We start from the raw sequence: 20,697 nt of genomic DNA on the forward strand, positions 1-20,697 counted from the left end.
TACTTCAGGAATTAGAAACTCCCAGTTAAATTCCTGGTTTGGAAGAGAGACATGAGAAAGGAAAAAATAATAGATACTATTTACTGAGCACTTACTTAATCATAAAATACACCACTTAATCCTTCCCAGATCCAGTCGAAGTCAAAATTCTTGTTTTGAGAAAGCAGAAGCTTCAGGAGTTCAAGAAATTTGCCCATGTTCACAAAACTACTAAACAGCAGAGCCAGGATTCACATATTGGCTGATATTACTCCACAATCTAAACACTAACCATTAAGCCAACATTTCTTAAAATGCAATCCAACATCTGATAAGGGGTTAACATCCAGAATATATAAAGAACTCCTACAACTCAACAACAAAAAGACCAACAACTCAATTTTAAGAAGGGGAAAGGACTTGAAGAGACATTTCTCCAAAGAGGTATACATGGCAAATAAGTACCTGAAAAGGTGCTCAACATTACTAATCATTAAAGAAATGCAAATCAAAACCACAATGAGATACCACTCATTACCATTAGAATGGCTGCTATCAAAAACACAAAATAACAAGTAGTGGCAAGAATATGGAAAAACTGCTAGTAGAAATGCAAAATAATGCAATTATTCTGGGAAAGAAGTACGGGGGTTCCTCCAAACATTAAACATCAAATTACCATATGATCCAGCAATTCTACTTCTAGGTATATACTCCAAAGAAGTGAAGGCAGGGACTCCAACATATATTTGTATACCAACATTCATACCACCATATTCACAATAACCAAAAGGTATAAACAACCCAAATGTCCATCAATGGACAAATGGACAAACAAAATGTGGCATTTACATATAATGGAATGTTATTCAACTTTAACAAGGGAAAAAATTCTGACACATGCTACAACATGATGTACCTTGGAGACATTATGCTAAGTGAAATCAGCCAGACACAAAAGGACAAACATTGTATGATTCCACTTATATAAGGTTTCCTAGTCAAATTCAGAGTCAGAAACAGAGCAGTAGTTGCCAGACTCATGAGAAAGCAAGAATATGAGCTGTTGTTTAATTGGCAGAGTTTTGGTTTGGGATGCTTAAATAGTTCTGGAGATGGATGCCAGTGACAGTTGTACAACAATACAAATGAATGTACTTAATGTAAGTGAATTGTACACTTAAAAATGGTTAAAATGGGAAAATGCATGTTATGTATATTTTACAATTTTTACAAAAATGCCATGCAAGGATCATACATAAAAGAATCAACAGGTATACTTTTACATATACCTAGGTCCTCAAATCCTAAATCAAAATTTTTAGAAAGGAGAGGCTCAAGATTATCTACATTTTAACAAACTTCTCAGGTGATTCTTATACTATTATATGGACTAGTACTCAACTTCTATGTATAACAAACATAAAGTATTCTCAGACTCAAATTCAAAACCACAAACTTCTCTGTGCATGCTTTCTCATTTTTTATCAGAGTAAATAAAGAATAAACTGTTGGGTAAAAAGTAAAAATATTATACAGACTGTTGAGTTTAAAAAGTCTGAGGAAGAAACTTCTAAGGCCTTCCATTCCAATGCCTTGAGGTTATAATAAGGAAATTCTTTTTTTTTTTAAAGATTTTATTTATTTGATACAGAGAGAGAAAGAGTACAAGTAGACAGAGAGACAGGCAAAGAGAGAGGAGGAAACAGCCTCCACGCTGAGCAGAGAGCCCGATGCGGGGCTCCATCCCAGGATCCTAGGATCTTGAGCCGAAGGCATAGACTTAATCCACTGAGCCACCCAGGAACCCCAAGAAGGAAATTCTTAATAGAAGAAAAGGATTGGGGCACCTGGGTGGCTCTGTGGGTTAAAGCCTCTGTCTTCGGCTCAGGTCATGATCCCAGGGTCCTGGGATCGAGCCCCACTTCGGGCTCTCTGCTCAGTGGGGAGCCTGCTTCCTCCCCTCTCTCTGCCTGCCTCTCTGCCTACTTGTGATCTCTGTCTGTCAAATAAGTAAATAAATAAATTGATCAAATCTAAAAAAAAAAAAAGGGGGGGAGACTCTTCAAGATCAAGCAAGCCCAGCACCACCACACAGGAATGTGAAGCCCTATAAATAGGGAGAAGGGAAGGTGGGCCTGAAATACTCCTCCCCAAAAGAAAGATATCCAGGCAGTCAGGCCACAGAAGCATAGGGATCTCACCAAAAGAAGCAGCCTAGTCTGGGAGGCCTCTTTGTCCCCATGGCCCTCTCCTCATCTCAAAGACAATGAGAGTAACCAGGGGACACCTGCAAAAAAGACCTAGTCACAACATGCAATGCAGCCAGAAGTGTCTTTGACTCCAGTGGACCCAGATCTCCTTCCCTACAAGAACCTGCCAGACAAAAAAGACAGAGGGGAGATGGAGAGACAGAAGTACCAATAAGGGAGATCTCTACACAACAAACATAAAACCCAAGAATCACTATCTCTCACAGGTTTGAGGGACCACAACATAACAAATACCCAGCAAGGGAAGCTAAGATTGTGTGCCTAAGACTCTCTGTTTCCCTACCAATAGAAACCTAAGAGCTCAGCCTAGGGAACTTCCATCTATTCCCTCAGGTATTGGCACAAGAATTGCCAAGCGGATCAAAACATCACAAAGTTCTAAAAATTAAAGTATCATCAGAACCACAGATCACAAAAATAAGCCAGGATCTATGTGCTAAATATTAGTAGGGTAACCACCTGTTAAAATAAAACAGTTAAATAGCAACCAGCATTTCCTAAAATAGATAAAATGTCCTGAATACAACTGGAAATCAGTTTTTATACTAAGAACTCATACTATCAAAAGAAAATGAGAAAAGACAACAAAATGGTGCTGACAATTAAATGAATCTGAATCTAGAATTATCTGCTAAGGATCTTTTAAAGTGGCAACTGATTTCAATACTCAATTGCAAATTCTCTTGAAACAATGAAACAACAATGAAAGCGGTCCTCCAAGAAAGGAATTATAAAAAAGGACCAAATAGAAATTATGCAACTAAAAAAAAAGTACAAACAGTTTGAAAAGAAAGAAAAAAACTACAGAGACATGATAATCTACATAGGAAATCCCAAGAAATCAGCAAGAAGTGCAGAGTATTACTAATAGTACTAAGTGAGTTCAGCAAAGTCAAAACTGTCAACCTTAAAAGTAAAACAGGTAGTTTTGTTCCATCAGCAAAATGGGTTTATCTGGGAATCGCAGAGGAATTACAGCTCAAGATATACAAGCTATGGCAATCCACAGGCAAGTCTGGAGACCAAATGCAAGAACTTCATAAAGAAAAAGAAGTTGGAAGGAGTGGCTTTGAATGAATGTCCAATAGAGGAAAGTGATTTGGGCCAAGGACTGCCCAGCCTATTTACCTGCAATACCATTTCAGTCAAAGCCAGTGTCTCCAGTTGTTTCCTATTACAAAGGAACAGATTTTTTATTGAACTTGCGCAAATAACTATATAGTTATGAAAAGAATGCTCAGAAGAGCTTCCAAATTCTGGAGGAATCAAGTAGACAGAAAAACTATCAAGTGTTTTTACCTTAGTTTACAAAGGTATACTTTATCAAATTGTTTTAAGTCACAGATAACTTGAGAAAAGGGTTTTCTTAAATCTGCAAACAAAAACAAAACGAAGTATCAAGGAACCAACAGTATTTCAAAGAGTCATAAAAATTATAATCATTCTTCTCAGTTCATTCAATCCCATGTAATTAGCACTTGTTTTGCTTGAATCCAGTTTTACTACTAGTCCTGGAAATTCTTAGTTCAGCTTTAAGATCTTAATCAGAAACCTATACTTGTTGAAGGGGTGCAGGATGAGATGCCCCAAAATATGCCACTTTAACATAAAGACTATTTTGAGTTAAAAGTATTAAATACCCAAAAGATCAGGGTAAAGCACTCTGCCTCATCCATAACTGCCTAAATTTACAATGGGAAGGAGAGACTGCAAAGAGAAAGCCATGGGGAAAAAAAAAAAAAAGCCCCCTTTACCTAAGGAACTCATCTGCATAATAGGGCAACCCTGTTTTTCCAAACATCTTCCACTTTCTTGCTAATGGTTTCCTCTCCTTTGTGTCCTCAGATTCTACCTCATTTAAGCCTCATGTTGCCTCACTATCTTTGAAATTTCATGTTGGTGTGGATTAGCCATTCCCACCCCTACTAAATGTTACTTACTCCTATTAATCTTTCTTATGTCAATTTGATTCTAAATCCAGCCAGAAGAACCACAGGGCAGAGGGAGGTCTTCCTCCCCAACATTGTCCAAAGTCCTTTCCATGAATCTCCTTGAAGATGAGGCACTTTTGCAGAATACTTTTATAAAAGCATCAGAATAAAACAATAACTGTCTGCAAAAAGACTTAAAGATGCTCATTATTAAGGACCTAATGAGAGATCAGTATAACAGAATTGACAAATTTGGTTATTTATGTAACATGCAGCATTTTAACATAATGAGAACTATGACTTATAAGCAACATTACACCATATCAGAATTCCAAGAATCTCACACAATTTCTGGAACATTTATAACATATATCTATGATATATACCACATACAATATATACAAGAATAAATACAAAATAAGGCTCAGTAATGCTTTTTTGACAATGCTTCCTGATGTGGAAATATTAGGGTTCGGAGCAGTTAGGAAAGAATTCTTGAGACATCTTTGTGCAAAAAGATGGTTTTATTAGAACACAGGGACAGGACCCATGGGCAGAAAGAGTTGCACTGGGGTTGTCACAGATGACCAATTTTATACTTTCAAATTGGGAGGGTGTTAGGGATGAAGTAGGTCTCTAAAGAATTGTTAAAAGCAATGTTTCCGAACCTTGAGGGGGCTAGCTATTGTTAGGAAAAAATCATTTATTACTGTTTAATAAAACCTTAGCCATGAGAACCTTTAGATGTATATCAATGGGCCACATGGCTGGAGGATGACTGCCAACATATACATGTGGTGGGGGGAAGGGGGGAATAAAGGAAGTTTCCAAAGTAAATTTTATATGTTAAAGTAGACTTATAGGATCCGGGGGGTGGGGCGGAAATAATGTTAAGCTAAGATTGGCTTTTGCCCTTAGCAAAGTTTCAACAACCAGGCAGCGGAATTCCTTGAGGAAGGTCACGCTACCTGTTTCAAGGACTTGTCAATGGGTTGTAGGCAGTAAGGAAATTTAATTTTTTTCTTTTGCCTTTGTTTCCCATTATCACTTCCCATATAATGTAACAAATCAGATTAGCCCAACTAGTTTAACATCTTCTTTTTATAATGAGAAAGAATAAAATCTTTGGAATTGTTCCAGGAACACTCTGGAATATCCTGAAGTTAGCTTGGAGTTAAAGACTTCATTTAGAATTTGATATTGAGGGGTACGTGGCTGACTTAGTCATCAGAGCATGCAACTCTTGATCTTGGGGTTATGAGATGGAGCCACATATTGGATGTAGAGATTACTTAAAAAATAAAATCTTTAAAAAAAAAAAAGAATTTGATTTTGGAAATTTGTTAAAAAATCAAAGGTTTTAAAACATTTGGTCAAATAGGATCATTGGTCACTGTGAAACAACATTTAGTTATCTATTTATCAAAATGTCAAAGATTTTGTAAATACAGAAGGTTACAAGGTTCTGAGAAAAACTGCTATTCCAGTTATCTGTAGACTAAGTTTAAGCAACCAAAAATCTGATAAAGACAGCAAAAGAAATTTATTTCATAAAAAGGTCATTTACAAGGTAAAGAAAAGGGGTACCTTGGCTAAGCACCCAACTCTCAGTTTCAGCTCAGATCATGATCTCAGGGTCATGGGATCAAGCCCCACATCAGGCTCTGTGCTCAGGGCAGAGTCTACTTGAGATTCTCTCTCTCTCTCTCCCTCTACCCCTCCCACTCAGTCTTTCTCTCTAAAATAAATAAATAAATCTTTAAAAAATAAATAAATAAAAGGGGTGCCTGGGTGGCTCAGCCAATTAAGCATCTGCCTTCCTTCCCTTCAGGTCATGATCCGAAGTCCTGGGATCAAGCCCCATATCAGGCTCCCTGCTCAGCAGGGAGTCTGCTTCTCCCTTTGCTCCTCACCCCACTCAAGCTCTCTCTCTGTCTCTCTCTCAAATAAATAAAATCTTTAAATAAATAAATATTTTTTAAAAGATAAAGAAGAAACTTTGTTTACAATTTCTTAAAAGAACAATAGTTCAGGGAATCTGTCCTATTAACAAGGAAAAAAAACACATTCTAATTTTGTACCAGCTTACTTTTGACATTAAAACTAATTTAAATTCATTCCAATCTTTTCAGCCCTGATCATACATAAAATGCCTTTCCTATGATTCTTTCCCCACATTTTACAACTTTCTTTTTCTTCAACAAAACACATACTTTCCTTGCATATGAGGATGTTTCCTTTACTACTTCCAATAGCTTTAATTACACACATTAATTTGAATTCTTAACCCCTAGAAATCTTAATTTTTAGTGAAAACTAATAAGTAAACAATTGTGAACTGTTAAACTAGCATTCTTTAGATTGGCAAATTTATAAATACATTTCATGACTTCTCAAAGCATTTGCCTTTTGAACTTTCCAATATAGCACCAATACATCCAAATATCTTTACATTTCTTTGTAAGGAGAAACAAAAAATAAACTTTTTCAGTAATTAATCGTTTAGTATTTATCCTGACTTAGAAATAACATAGTATTTAATGACCATCTACCATTTAAATTAGCAAAACTTAGTTTTCTGCTACTAAAAAGGTTTGGGGAAATTATTTAAGTGACATAAATATGCTGAAAAGTTCACTGATGAACTTTTATTTTACTTACAACTATTTAACTCACTTGTTCTTAATAATTATGTTCAGATCAGTCTCAAAGTTTTACAAAACATTAAATAGCTAACCATCACCTTATCTTTTTTGCTGAAAATTCTGCAACAGGTAACATGAACTCATTTGACATTTAGTAAACCTATACAGAATATAAGTACTATATTTAATACTGAAAACTAAAAAAAAACCCCAAAACCTGTTTTAATTAAACCAACAAGCTTAAACTAGCTTTAATACCAAGTTTTTTCCCTGATCATGTGAACATGAAATTTATTTGGATTTTCTATTATATCTCTGAGAATTTATGTAAGCACTTCATTTTCTTTAAGCCAATTATTTAGAGTTCTTTTACAAATCAATTCTGGCAATACCATTCAGAAAAGGAAAATACCACAAATCTACATCACATACACACAACACACAAAGACAAATAAAAATAGACACAAAGACCTTATAGCTTGCATTTTAAAATTACTGCCATGAATTAGGTACAACAGTATAAAACTCACTAAGTATAAATAAGCTGGATCTACTTAAGTGACTTTCCTCCTTTCATTCTCCTTAGTAGTAAGAATTACCTCCCTGTAGAAATATAAATCAAAACCACAATGAGCTACAACCTCACACCAGTCAGAATGGCTAAAAAGAACAACTCGGGAAACAACAAATGCTGGTGAAGATACAGAGAAAGGGAAATCTCTTAACTGTTAGTGGGAATGCAAAATGGTTCAGCCACTCTGAAAAACAGTATGGAGGTTCCTCAAGAAGCTAAAAATAGAGCTACCCTACAATTCAGCAATTGCACTACTAGGTATTTACCACAGAGATACAAATGTAGTGATCTGAAAGCGAAACTGTACCCCACTGTGTATAGCAGCTATGTCCACAAAAGCCAAACTATGGAAAGAGCCAAGATGTCCACCAACGGATGCATGGATAAAGAAGGAACACTTACCAGTTACATCGACATGGATGAAACTGGATGGTGTTATGCTGTACAAAATAACTCAATCAGAGAAAGACAATTATATGGTTTCACTCATATGAGGAATGTAAGTAACCACACAGAGGGTCATAGGGGAAGGGAAAAATGGAATGGGAAGAAATAAGAAAGAGTAAGAAACCATGAGAAATTCTTTTTTTTTTAAATTTATTTATTTATTTTCAGCGTAACAGTACTCATTGTTTTTGCACCACACCCAGTGCTCCATGCAAAAGGTGCCCTCTCTATTACCCTCCACCTGGTTCCCCAACCTCCCACCCCCACCCCTTCAAAACCCTCAGGTTGTTTTTCAGAGTCCATAGTCTCTCATAAACCATGAGAAATTCTTAACTATTGGAAAGAAACTGAGGATTGCTGGAAGGGTGATGGGTGGGAGGTTGGGGTACTTGGGTGATGGGCATTAAGGAGGGCACATGATGTGATGCATACTGGGTGTTATAAACAACTGATAATTATTAAACCTTAATCTAAAACTAATAATGTTCTGTATGTTGGGTAACTGAATTTAAATTAAAAAACAAACAAACAAAAAGAATTACTTCCCTGGTTTTTTTTTTTAAGATTTTATTTTTTATTTTTAACAGACAGATTTTATTTTTAACAGACAGAGATCACAAGCAGGCAGAGAGGCAGGCAGAGAGAGAGAGGAGGAAGCAGGCTCCCTGCTGAGCAGAGAACCCCACCAACGCGGGACTCCATCCCAGGACCCTGGGATCATGACCTGAGCCGAAGGCAGAGGCTTTAACCCACTGAGCCACCCAGGCGCCCCTTTTCATTTTTTTTAAATCAAAAACATGGTCTGCATAAGAAATGGTTCTGGAGAAGACCCAAGTTACGACATTTATGTCTCAAAGGCACAAGGGGGAAATGCAAGTTCCTCCAAGAAGGATTTCTGTTCTCTAAGGTCACTATTTACAAATGTTTTCAGATGAATAGGGGCTGTTTGACAACTGAAAAAAAAGGATGAGTAGACTTTTTTTTTTTTTTTTTTAAGTAAACTCTACACCCAATGTGGGGCTTGAACACAGGACTCCAAAAATCACAAGCTCTACTGACTTAAGACAGCCAGGTGCCCTGGGACTGGTAGACTTTTCATTGTCTCTGGGTCCATATGTCTGTTCCTATAAAAACTGGATTTGTAAAGCAAGAGCAGCTGTTTTTAATTCCTCAAAGAATTGGGTTGCTGTCAAATGATCTCAAAGAACTATTACAGGCCCTCACCTATGTTAGAATGCTTTTCTTTCCCGCTGGGTACATTTAGATTAAGGGAGAAGGTGTAAAAAAAATTCCCACGAAGCTCTGAATATCACCTTCCAATTGACCAAATATCTGACTGTGAAGTTATTAAATCCTTTCAAATATTTCACAGGTTTCAGCCAGGACAAACAGTAAATGTTTCTGGCAGCATTAAACAAACTAAAAGGTGTCAGCAAAGATGGTACAAAAGATATTATCCTCACCGAGACCAAGAGTCACTCCCAGAGAGAGCCAAGAGCAAGGACAGATAACCTGAATGCCCCAGGCAGGCAAAAAAAGCCAAACCAAGTTTTTCAAATAAGCAAGAAAGCAACAGCAATCCCTGAGAGAATTAACTGGTTTGTATTTGAAAACAGACAATGTGAAATTTTATTCCCCTCTCTGGACTGGGCTCAGGGGTTAATCTATTTCCAAAAACTTCTAAGAATGCTCTCTGGATTTATTTAAGAAACTCTTTAACTATATAGCCCTTAAGTTTGTTTGGCCTTTGAAAAAAGACAGCCTGCAGCCTCAGGTGCTCTTGTTCTAAAAGGCAACTAACAGTCTCTTCAGAGTGAAAAGACAATTCAGAGTATTAGAATGAGTACCATAATAAAGAGAATAGAAAACAGCAATACAAGTTACATCTTATACATTAGTCTTGAAGTTTTTTGTTGAAGGTACCTTTCATCTCTTTAATTTTTTATCACCTTTTGCAACGAATTTTCAATGGAACTATTTTGGAATTTTGAAACTTTTAGAGGTTGCTGCATGCCCATTAAAATTGGTATTTTTGGTTTGTTGTTTGTTAATTTCAAAACCAACACTTTTTAATTTAGTTTGAGAAAAATAAGTTGGCAAGACTGACAGTTTCCCCTAATGGTTCCCAAAATTCTAGTATTAGCCAAGTTGGTCCATTTACTTAAGAATGTGCATTAGGGACCCCCTGGGTGGCTCAGTCAGTTAAGCATCCAACTCGATTTGAAGCAACCAAGAGCTTGCTTCAAGATCTTGGGGCCCCCCATTGGGCTCTGTGCTCAGTGGGGAGTCTGCTGGAGATTTTGCCTCTCCCTCTGTCCCTCCCCCTACTCACATGCACACACACATGCGCGTGCTCTCTCCAAAATAAATAAATAAATCTTTAAATAAAACGTGCGTTAGAAGAGACCCTAGTTTTTAAACATGAAACAGGCTGAGGTCCCTGGGTGTGTGGGTTCTCCTGAGTGAGATTCCAGAATTAGGATGGCACTACTCAAAGCCAGAGTTTAAGGACAACAAACAAGTACTCACCGAAAACAGCAAAACCATCACAAAAACTGAAAGAACAAAGCTTTTAAAGTGATCTCAAATAAAGCCTAGAAAGCTCAAAATGCAAAGCTTTCTGCAAAGAGAAAACTTAGCTTCAAACTGCAAGGTTAGTAAGAAAGCAAAGAGCTTTTAACAGGCTCACTGCATACTGGAACCGTTTACTCACCTACCTGAGAGTTCTTGGGGGGGTCTTCTCTAGGTCCCACTTTTCTATTACACCAAGTTATAGGACTTTTAAAGTAAAGAGGCCAGTTTTATGTTACCAGCAAAATGAATTTCTTTGGGAATAGCAAAGGAACTATAATTCAGGTTATGCAAGGTATGGCAAACTATGCTTACAGAAGGGGAATGTGACATTGTAGAAAAAAGGAGGAAGTTAGAAGAAGATGCTTTGAATAAAAGTCTATTGGAGAAAAGCAAGAGTTCAGAGTGCTGCTAGTTTCTCACTGGCTGACTTTAGTTAATTTCTTATTGCTTGAGCTTGTGGCTGCACAAGCAAAAATTCTTCCTATCTTCTGTGGAGTAGTAAAATAAGACTTCTTCCTGTTGGAAATGCAGGATGTCTTTTTCTCTTGGGGTACACAACTGACAGTGAGTGGTGGGCTGTAAAAGCTCCCCCTTCTGGCCTCCCAACTTCATTGTAAATGAAATGTCCTTGACTCAGTTGAACAAAATATCACATCAATGCATAAAAATCAATCTAACTTTAAATACTGACAACAAATATGTAGGAACTAAAATTTTAAACACACACTTTTTTTTTCCATTTTATTTATTTTTTCAGCGTAACAGTATTCATTGTTTTTGCACAACACCCTTAAACACACACTTAAAATCAAACCAAAGAAAGTGAAATATTTTGGTATAAACTTAAGAAATGTATACAACACCTACATGGCAAAAAATTCAAAATACCCATGAAAGAACCAAAAGAAGTCCCTAGTAAATGGAGAGATAAACACAGATTGAAAGATTCACATAATCAAGATGTCTATCTGACCTTAATCTATGGTTTGAATTCATTTATTATCAAAATTCAAACAAGGATTTTGTGGACACTCACAAATTTAACTTTTTAAAAACTTAGAGGGAGAATTCAGTAATCACACTATTGGGTATTTACCTCAAATATACAAAAACACTAATAATTCAAAGGAATGCATGCACCCCTGCATTTACTGCAGCATTATTTATAATAGCCAAGATATGGGAGCAGACCAAGTGTCCATCAACTGATGACTAGATAAAAAAAAAGATATGGGGTATTTGTGTGTATAACAGATACACACACACACACACACACACACGCGCACACACACACACAATGGAATATTACCTATAATAAAGAATAAAACCTTGCCATTTGCAATGATGTGGATGGACCTACAGAGGATTATGCTAAGCAAAATAAGTCAGAGAAATACAAGTACCATTATGATTTCACTCATATGTGGAATTCAAGAAACAAACAGACAAAGGAAAAAGAGAGATAAAACAAGAATCAGACTCTCAACTACAGAGAAAAAATTGATGGTTACTAGAGGGGAGGTGGAATGGGGGATGTTAGGTGATGGGGCTTAAAGAATACACTTACCAGGATGAGCAGTGAGTAAGCTAAAGAATTGCTGAATCACTATATTGTACACCAGAAACTAATATAACAGTATATGTTTACTAGAGTTAGGAAAGAAAAAATACCACCTTAACAAAAAAGTAATGTGGAAAGTTACTCTATCCAATGTTAAAAAAACTATTATAATGGCTACATTAATCAGAACAGTGATTTTGGCAAAGAAACAGACACACAGATGAGTGGAACATTTTAAAAACCAGAAACAGACACTAACATATGTGTTCAATTGGTTTTTGACAAAAAATTAAAAATAATTCAATGAAGGAAGAACTAGACTGTCAATATATAGTACTGCAAAACTAAATATCCATAAGCAAAAAAAAAAAAAAAAGGAAAGAAAGAAAGAAAGGATTTCAATCTAACATATTATACAAAAGTTAACTGAAAATACGTGATAAACTTGAATGGTAAGAGTCATCCCCTAAACACGGCACTTTATTACGGCAGAAGTACCTTTCTGCCCTCATAAACACACAGAGTCGAGGAATATGTTCCAAATGAAAAAACAAGGTAAAACCTTAGGAAAAAACCTTAATAAAGCATAAAAACTAATTTACCTAATAAGGAGTTCTAAGTAATGGTCATAAAGAAGCTCATCAAATTAGGAAGAATTGGGGCGCCTGGGTGGCTCAGTGGGTTAAAGCCTCTGCCTTTCGCTCAGGTCATGATCCCAGGGTCCTGGGATCGAGCCCCGCATCGGGCTCTCTGCTTGGCAGGGAGCCTGCTTCCTCCTCTCTCTCTCTCTGCCTGCCTCGCTCCCTACTTGTGATCTCTATCTGTCAAATAAATAAATTTAAAAAAAAAAATCTTAAAAAAAAAATTAGGAAGAATAGATTAAGCACAACGAAAATTTCAAAAAAGAGATTAAACAAGGTTAAGAAAAGTACCCACTTAAACTCACAGAGCTGAAGAATAACTGAAAACTACACTGGCAGGTTTCAACAGACTAGATGAAGCAGAAGGATTAGTGCACTGGAAAACAGGGCATTGGAACGCACCCAATCACAGAAGGGGGGAAAAAAAAGAATGAAAAAGGTGAAGATAGCTTACCTATAAGACAACATCAAGTGGTATAACATTTGCATTATAGGGTCCCAGAAGGAGTAGAAAGAGTCAAAAAATTTATTTGAAGAAATAATAGCTGAACACATGCCCAGTTTGTGTAAAGAAAAGACATCCAGATCCGGGAAGCCCAGGGAATTCAAAAAAGAAGAAGAAGAAGAAAAAGACGAAGATGAAGAAGACGAAGATGAAGAAGAAGACGAAGAAGAAGAAGACGAAGACGAAGAAGAAGAAGGAGGAGGAGGACCAAAAGAACTGCAACAATACACACTATAAACAAAATGCCAAAAGCTAAAGACAATAAAAGCATCTTAAAAGCCACAAGAAAAAAGCAACTTAAGTACAAAGGAAACCCCCATAAGACTATCAGCACGTTTTTCAGCCAGGAAAGAAGGGAGTGGCACAGTATATTCAAAGAACCTGGTAAGGTTATCATTCAGAACTGTAGGAGAGGGGAAAAGTTTTCCAGGAAAAAAAAAAAATTGAAGGAGTTAATCACCATGAAACCAGCAACAGAAGAAATATTAACAGACTTCTTCAAGCTGAAAAAAGGCACTAATTAGTCACAAGAAAACATATAAATATAAATCCCACTGGGAAAGGCAAATATGTAATAAAGGTAATGGGCTGGTCACTTATAAAACTAGTGTGAAGGTAAAAAAATAAAAAAGTAGTAGTAAGACCACCAAGGGGCGCCTGGGTGGCTCAGTGGGTTAAAGCTTCTGCCTTCGGCTCAGGTCATGATCCCAGGGTCCTGGGATCAAGCCCCATGTCGGGCTCTCTGCCCTGCAGGGAGCCTGCTTCCTCCTCTCTCTGCCTGCCTCTCTGCCTAGTTGTGATTTCTGTCTGTTAAATTTAAAAAAAAAAAAGACCACCAAAACAGGTAAGGCAAAAACAAACTAAAAATATGTGAAATATGGCATAAAAAAATTAAACTGGGGGGGTTGGAGAGTGTAAGGAGTAAAAATGTAGTTTTAAAATGCATTCAAACTCGGTTTGCTATCAACTGTAAATAGATTGTAAGGACCTATTTAGCCAGAGTGCTTCCATCAGGTTAAACAAAAATTTTGTTGTATAAAACTTAAACTGTGCCTGTCCCCCTTCCCCCAGGGGACTTACTTAAAAACAAGTCCCGGAAACCAGTCCCAGGTAACAAAGCCCAAATACAAGGGTGGGTCAGGCCAGGTGGAGACATGGGGGGGGGGGGGGGGGCATACTGGCTCCCTAGTTACCAAGGAGTATGGACCCGGCCCTTGGGGCACCTTTTGGGCGCCAATTCTGACCAAGGTGATAGGCTGGTTCAAATATCTACTAGGGTAAATAGTAATTCAACTGGTCACTTATGTGTGACCTAACATGACTATGCAGCTTTCTCTGTGTGTTACAATTTCATTGGCCACCTGTGCATGGCCAGGCCCAACCACATGGTCTTCTCCCTTAAAAGCTAGTCTGTGAAGCAGAGAGAGGCCGCCCTCTCTGTAAGAGGTGTGGCCCCGAATGTTCGGTCTGATTCTTGATGCTTAGCACGGAATAAAGCTTTGCTTGACCTTCGGTTTATATCAGTCTCGCTCCTTTAATCACAGACGCATTATTGGGGGACCTAACAATATGTGTAGGCTGTTACATGTGAGCCGCATGGTAACCACAAAACAAAAACCTACAGTAGATGATGAGAAAGAAAACTAAGCATAATACTAAGCAAAGTCATCAAACCACAAGGGAAGAGAGCAAGAAAAAACGAACAGAACTACAAAACAGCCAGAAAATAATCCAAAAATGGAAGTAAATATATAACTATCAATTACTTTAAATGCAAGTGGACAAAATTCTCCAATCAAGGCACAAAATGGCTGAATTGATTGGGGGTGGTGGGGAGACTATCTATACTACTACAAAAGACTCACCAGAGATGTGAGGAGGTACACAGACTGAAAGCAAATGGATAGAAAAAGATGTTCCATGTCCTGGAAACCAAAAGAAAGCTGGGGTGACTATAGTTATATGAAACAAAATAGACTCTAAATGATGTCATAAAAGACAGAGAAAGGGGTATTACATAATGATAAAGGTGTCAATCGAACAAGAGGATGTAACATTTGTAAATACTTATGTACCCAACAAAAGACTATCCAATTATAAAAGCAAATATTAACAAATCTAAAGAGAAATTGTGAGCAATAGAATGAACAGTAGGGGACTTTCATACTCCATTTAAGTTAGTGGATGGATCACCCAGACAGAAAACAAACAGGAAACATCAGCTCTAAATGATAAATTAGACCAGACAGACTTAATGGATAAATACAGAACATTCCAGCCAAAAGCAAAAGAGTACACATTCTTCTCCAGTGTATTTGGAACATTCTCCAGGACAGATCATATGTCAGAACATAAAACAAGGTTCAGTAAATTTAGAAAGATTAAAATGTCAAGCATCTTTTTTTTTTAAAGATTTTATTTATTTATTTGACAGAGAGAAAGATCACAAGTAGGCAGAGAGGCAGGCAGAGAGAGAGAGAGGAAGGGAAGCAGGCTCCCTGCTGAGCAGAGATCCCGATGCGGGGCTCGATCCCAGGACTTTGAGACCATGACCTGAGCTGAAGGCAGAGGCTTTAACCCACTGAGCCACCCAGGCGCCCCAAGCATCTTTTTTTTTAATTAAATTTTTTTATTTTTTTATAAATATATAATGTATTTTTATCCCCAGGGGTACAGGTCTGTGAATCGCCAGGTTTACACACTTCATAGCACTCACCATAGCACATACCCTCCCCAATGTCCATAACCCCACCACCCCCGGCCCCCTTCCCCCCAGCAACCCTCAGTTTCTTTTGTGAGATTGAGTCATTTATGGTTTGTCTCCCTCCCGATCCCATCTTATTTCATTTATTCTTTTCCTACCCCCCAAACCCCCCACGTTGCATCTCCACTTCCTCATATCAGGGAGATCCTATGATAGTTTTCTTTCTCTGATTGACTTATTTCGCTAGGCATAATACCCTCTAGTTCCATCCAAGTCGTCACAAATGGCAAGATTTCATTTCTTTTGATGGCTGCATAGTATTCCATTATGTATATATACCACATCTTCTTTATCCATTCATCTGTTGATGGACATCTGGGTTCTTTCCATAGTTTGGCTATTGTGAACATTGCTGCTATAAACATTCGGGTGCACGTGTCCCTTCGGATCACTATGTTTGTATCTTTAGGGTAAATACCCAGTAGTGCAATTGTTGGGTCATAGGGTAGCTCTATTTTCAACTTTTTGAGGAACCTCCATGTCAAGCATCTTTTTTAACCAAATGGTATGAGCTTTCTCACAGAAAACAGAAAGTAATTACAAGAAAACTGGAAAACTCACAAATATATAGAGCTTAAGTGGGCCACTGAACAACCAATGGGTAAATGAAGAAATCGTATGTGACATCAGAAATAACTAGAGACAAATGAAAATGGAAATACTACATACCAAAGGCAGGATGCAGCAAAAGCAGTTCTAAAAGGGAAGCTGACAGTGATACATGCCTACTTGAAGAAACAAGAATAGAGGACATATATGATACACATACACACACATACATACCATAGAACAATGGTCATAAAAAGAAAATCTCACCAAGCATGATAATATGAATAGATCCTAATGATTTTATGTTAAATGAAATCAGTGAGACAAAGATCAAAAAAAAAAAAGAATGGTGGTTACCAGAAGGGAGTGTTGGGTCCCCAATGTTGGGTCCCCCAATAATGGTTCCCTGATTAAAGGAGGGAGACTGATACAAAGCGAAGGTCAAGCAAAGCTTTATTTCGTGCCAAGCATGGAGAATCAAACAGACCGGCAGGGGCCACACCTCTTACAGAGAGCGCACGACCCCTCCCTGCCTCACAGACTAACTTTTATAGAGCAAAGGCCATGTGGTTGAGCCTGGCCACACGCAGATGGCCAATGAGATTGCAATACACAGAGAAAGCTGCACAGTCATGCTAGGTCACACATGGGTGGCCAACTGAACTACAATTCACCCCACAGTAGCTATTTGAATTAGCCTATCACCTTAGTCAGAATGGGCACCCAAAATGCACCCCAAGGGCGGGGCCCATACTCCTTGGTAGCTAGGAAACAGTATGCTCCCCCAACGATTGAATGTCTCCACCTAACCTAACCCACCCTTGTATTTGGGCTTTGTTACCTGGGACTGGTTTCCCTGACTTGCTTTTAAGCAAGTTGGGGGGGGGGGTGCAGGGTCAATTTAAGTTTTATTGCATAAACAACAAAATGGCTGTTCAACCCGGGTGGGGCCGCTCTGGCTGAATAGGCCCTTATAGGAGGAGGGTTGACGATGGGTGAACTGGTAAAGGGGGTCAAGAGCTATAAAATTCCAGTTATAAAATAAGTGATGGAAATGTAATGTTCAGCCTGGTGACCATAGATCACAACCCAAGCCCCCTGCTTGTGCTTTCTCTCACTCTCTCTCAAATAAATAAATAAAATCATTAAAAATAAAAAAATAAGGCAATTATGTCTAAAATACATTATCATTATGAAAATGCCTCACCAGATAGAGAATATAAAGACATAGCAATCATTTAACAAGAAAAAAAAAACATAAAACATTACAGTCAAATAGAAGTTCAAGAGTTGAATGATAACAAAAACTAAAATGAAGCAGCATTAGACAAAAAATTTGATCTAGCAGAAGAAATAATCAGCAAACTTTAAGACAGGACAAAACACAAAGGAAGGGGACAGTAGGGTGACCCTAGGCCTGCCTCCTCAGTTGAACACAGCTGAAGATGGAATCATTCTGAATACCCACAAAATCAATCAGAAGTATCAAAGAACAAAGCTCTACATCTACAAACCAGAAGTGACCCATGGAAGGTAGGAACTGCAGACACTGTGGGAGAAAAGAGCAGTAGATGCTCCCCAGGGGAGAGCCCTGACTGAAGAGGGAATAGCAAAGAGAGAGAAAAAGCATGGGAGGGGAGGGTGGGAAAGCGAGGGAGAGAGAGAGAGAGAGAGAGAGGGAGGAAAAAAGTGAAAACAAGCATAGGCAGCTGCACAAGAAAACTACTGCTCAAAACCACTGATGGTGGGGGGAGGTAGTTACATTACCACCAGTTTTCTATAGACAGTGGAGCATAGATTCAGATGACTGAGACATAGCCAGGTTCGTGCTTGGGGAATTGATTGGTGCCCCAATGGGGGAGCAGAATTGAGACCCACCACCACTCAGCCTAAATGTAAGGGCCTATTTTATATTTTTATTTTAGCCAGAGGCTTCCATTGAGGTTAAGCAATAACTTTGTTGTTTAACCCTGACACTGTCCCTGCTCCCCTTCCCTCAGGGGACTTACTTAAAAACAAGTCCCAGAAACCAGCTCCAGGTAACAAAGCCCAGATACAAGGGTAGGTCAGGCCAGGTGGAGACATCCGATCAGTGAGGTGTTGCATACTGTCTCCCTAGCTACCGAGAAGTATGGGCCCCTGCCCTTTGGGAGCCTTTTTGGCCCAGTCCTAATCAAGGTGTAATAGGCTGGTTCTAATGTCAACTAGGGTAAATTGTAATTCAGTTGGTCACCTAGCATCACTGTGGAGTTTTCTGGGTGTTACAATCTCATTGGCTACCTGTGCGTGGCCAGGCCCGACCGCAGGGCCTTTGCCCTTAAAAGCTAGTCTGTGAAACAGAGAAGGGTCATCCCCTGTAAGGGGCAGCCCCAACCGGTCTGTTTGACGGTGGGTCTGATTCTTGATGCTTGGCGCGAAATAAAGCTTTGCTTGACCTTCGCTTTCTATCAGTCTCGCTCCTTTAATCACAGACCCATTATTGGAGCATAACACTAAGGATCCTCAGGGTTACACAGGAAGAAGTAGCTCTCCTGCTCAGAGTGCATTTGGGAGAGGTGACAAGGCCTCTCCGCACAAAGGACTGCACTATCGAACTGTCCCACCCACCAAAACAGGAACAAAGATGCTGGCTGAGGGATACAAACTTGCTGCACCAGCTGTGTGTTGTGATTTTCCATAAACTCTGAACCTTCGCTTCTTGCTGCCGCCTTCTGCAACAAGCCAGCAGGGCCACAGCTTGAGAGCTTGAGTTCATTTGGGAGAGTAAGTGTTAAGACCTCCCCAAAGGCAAAGGACACTGAGGGCGCCATCTAATGGTACAGGAACAAAGTAGCTGGCTGAGGGTTACAAACCCCCCGCAGCTCTGGCGGGCTGTGTGTTGCAATTCGCCACAAATATTGAACCACTGCTCCTTGGTACTACAAGCCAGCACTGGCCACAATGCAGGGAAACCCTCCCCCAAAGGATCTGTGCAGGTCCACACCTCAGGGGTCTCTGAAGTGTGGGGTTTTGATAAAACACAGGAGTGTTGCCCCCTTTGGCAAGCAGACAGCTCTGACACAAGCAGGGTGAGGCAGGTAGCCAACTGAAACCAGGGACACAGGAAGGGTCTTTGCACATCTATGAGGGCTCACTAAAGAAGGGTGATGTGCATTTCCCAATCCACAGATAAGAAGACAAGGTGAAGTCATTTTCTTCTATCACCCACCGGCTTGATCCACTTCAGTAAGCTAAGGAGTGCCAAGTGGAGAACAGAGCCCTATACCAAGCTCAGTCCCCTTCCCTCTCACCCTGCATGCGTATCTCCACTGGAACAATCCCACCTGAGAAACAGAGCAGCAGGTCCATCCCCTAGAAGACCAGCACAGATCCACATAGTGGGATGATTATACAGTGCTACAAAACAGTCAACTCTAGGGGAAACAGGATCTAGCAACCTCTGGGGTTCTTTTTACTTTTTTGTCAGTTTCTTTTTGTTTTTGTCTTTTTTTTCATGTTTTGTTTTTTAGATACAGAAAGAGCATTTTTTATTTTTTTATTGTATTTTATATTTTCTAATCTTTAACTTTTCTCTTTTTCTTTTCTACCTTTTTTCTAAAAACATTTTCATAACAAACAAAAACACACTTAGGAACTAGCTTCCTATATGTATTTTAACTTGTATTCCCTTTTTTCACTTTTTCATGTTTATTTACTTTTTGCTATAATTTCCTTCTTCTATTTTTTCTATCATTTTTCCCCACCTTAATGGCAAGACAGAGGAATTCATCCCAAAAGAAAGAACAGGAAGAAATGACAGCGAAAGATTTAATCCATGCATGTATAAATAAAGTGTTTCAACTAAAATTCAAAACAACAACTATAAGGATATTAGCTGGGCTTGAAAAATCCATTGAAGACACCAGAGAATCTGTTACTAGGAAATAAAAGAACTAAATTTAATTAGGTTAAAATTAAAACCGCTTTTTGAAATACAATCAAAAAAGGAGGATCTGGAGTGCCTTGGTGGCTCAGTTAGTTCAAAGTCTGCCTTCAGCTCAGGTCATGACACTGGGGTCCTAGGATTAAATCCCACACTGGGCTTCCTGCTCAGCAGGGAATCTGCTTCTCCCTCTCCCTCTGTCTGCGGCTCCCCCTTGTTGTGCTCTGTCAAATAAATAAATAAAATCTTTTAAAACAAAAATGGAAGCTCTAGGGGTACTTAGGTGGCTCGGTAAGTTAAGCCTTTGCCTTTGGCTCAGTCATGATCCTTGC

General features: G+C 38.7%; 1 protein-coding gene across 4 annotated transcripts in view; it reads right to left on the reverse strand.

The window, feature by feature from the left end:
- SPIDR (scaffold protein involved in DNA repair) overlaps positions 1-20,697 on the reverse strand; it is a 600,140-nt gene that overhangs the window by 554,715 nt on the left and 24,728 nt on the right. For 2 of the 4 annotated variants that reach the window (XM_046007104.1, XM_046007094.1), the window contains exon 2: positions 14,996-15,055. The exons of the other annotated variants lie outside the window; for them this stretch is intronic. In XM_046007104.1, coding sequence (XP_045863060.1) covers positions 14,996-15,055 — 60 coding nt within the window. The remainder of the gene's footprint in view (positions 1-14,995; positions 15,056-20,697) is intronic. 4 annotated transcript variants of the gene reach the window in all.

This window comes from Meles meles, chromosome 1 (assembly GCF_922984935.1).
Source record: "Meles meles chromosome 1, mMelMel3.1 paternal haplotype, whole genome shotgun sequence".
Taxonomy (NCBI): domain Eukaryota; kingdom Metazoa; phylum Chordata; class Mammalia; order Carnivora; family Mustelidae; genus Meles; species Meles meles.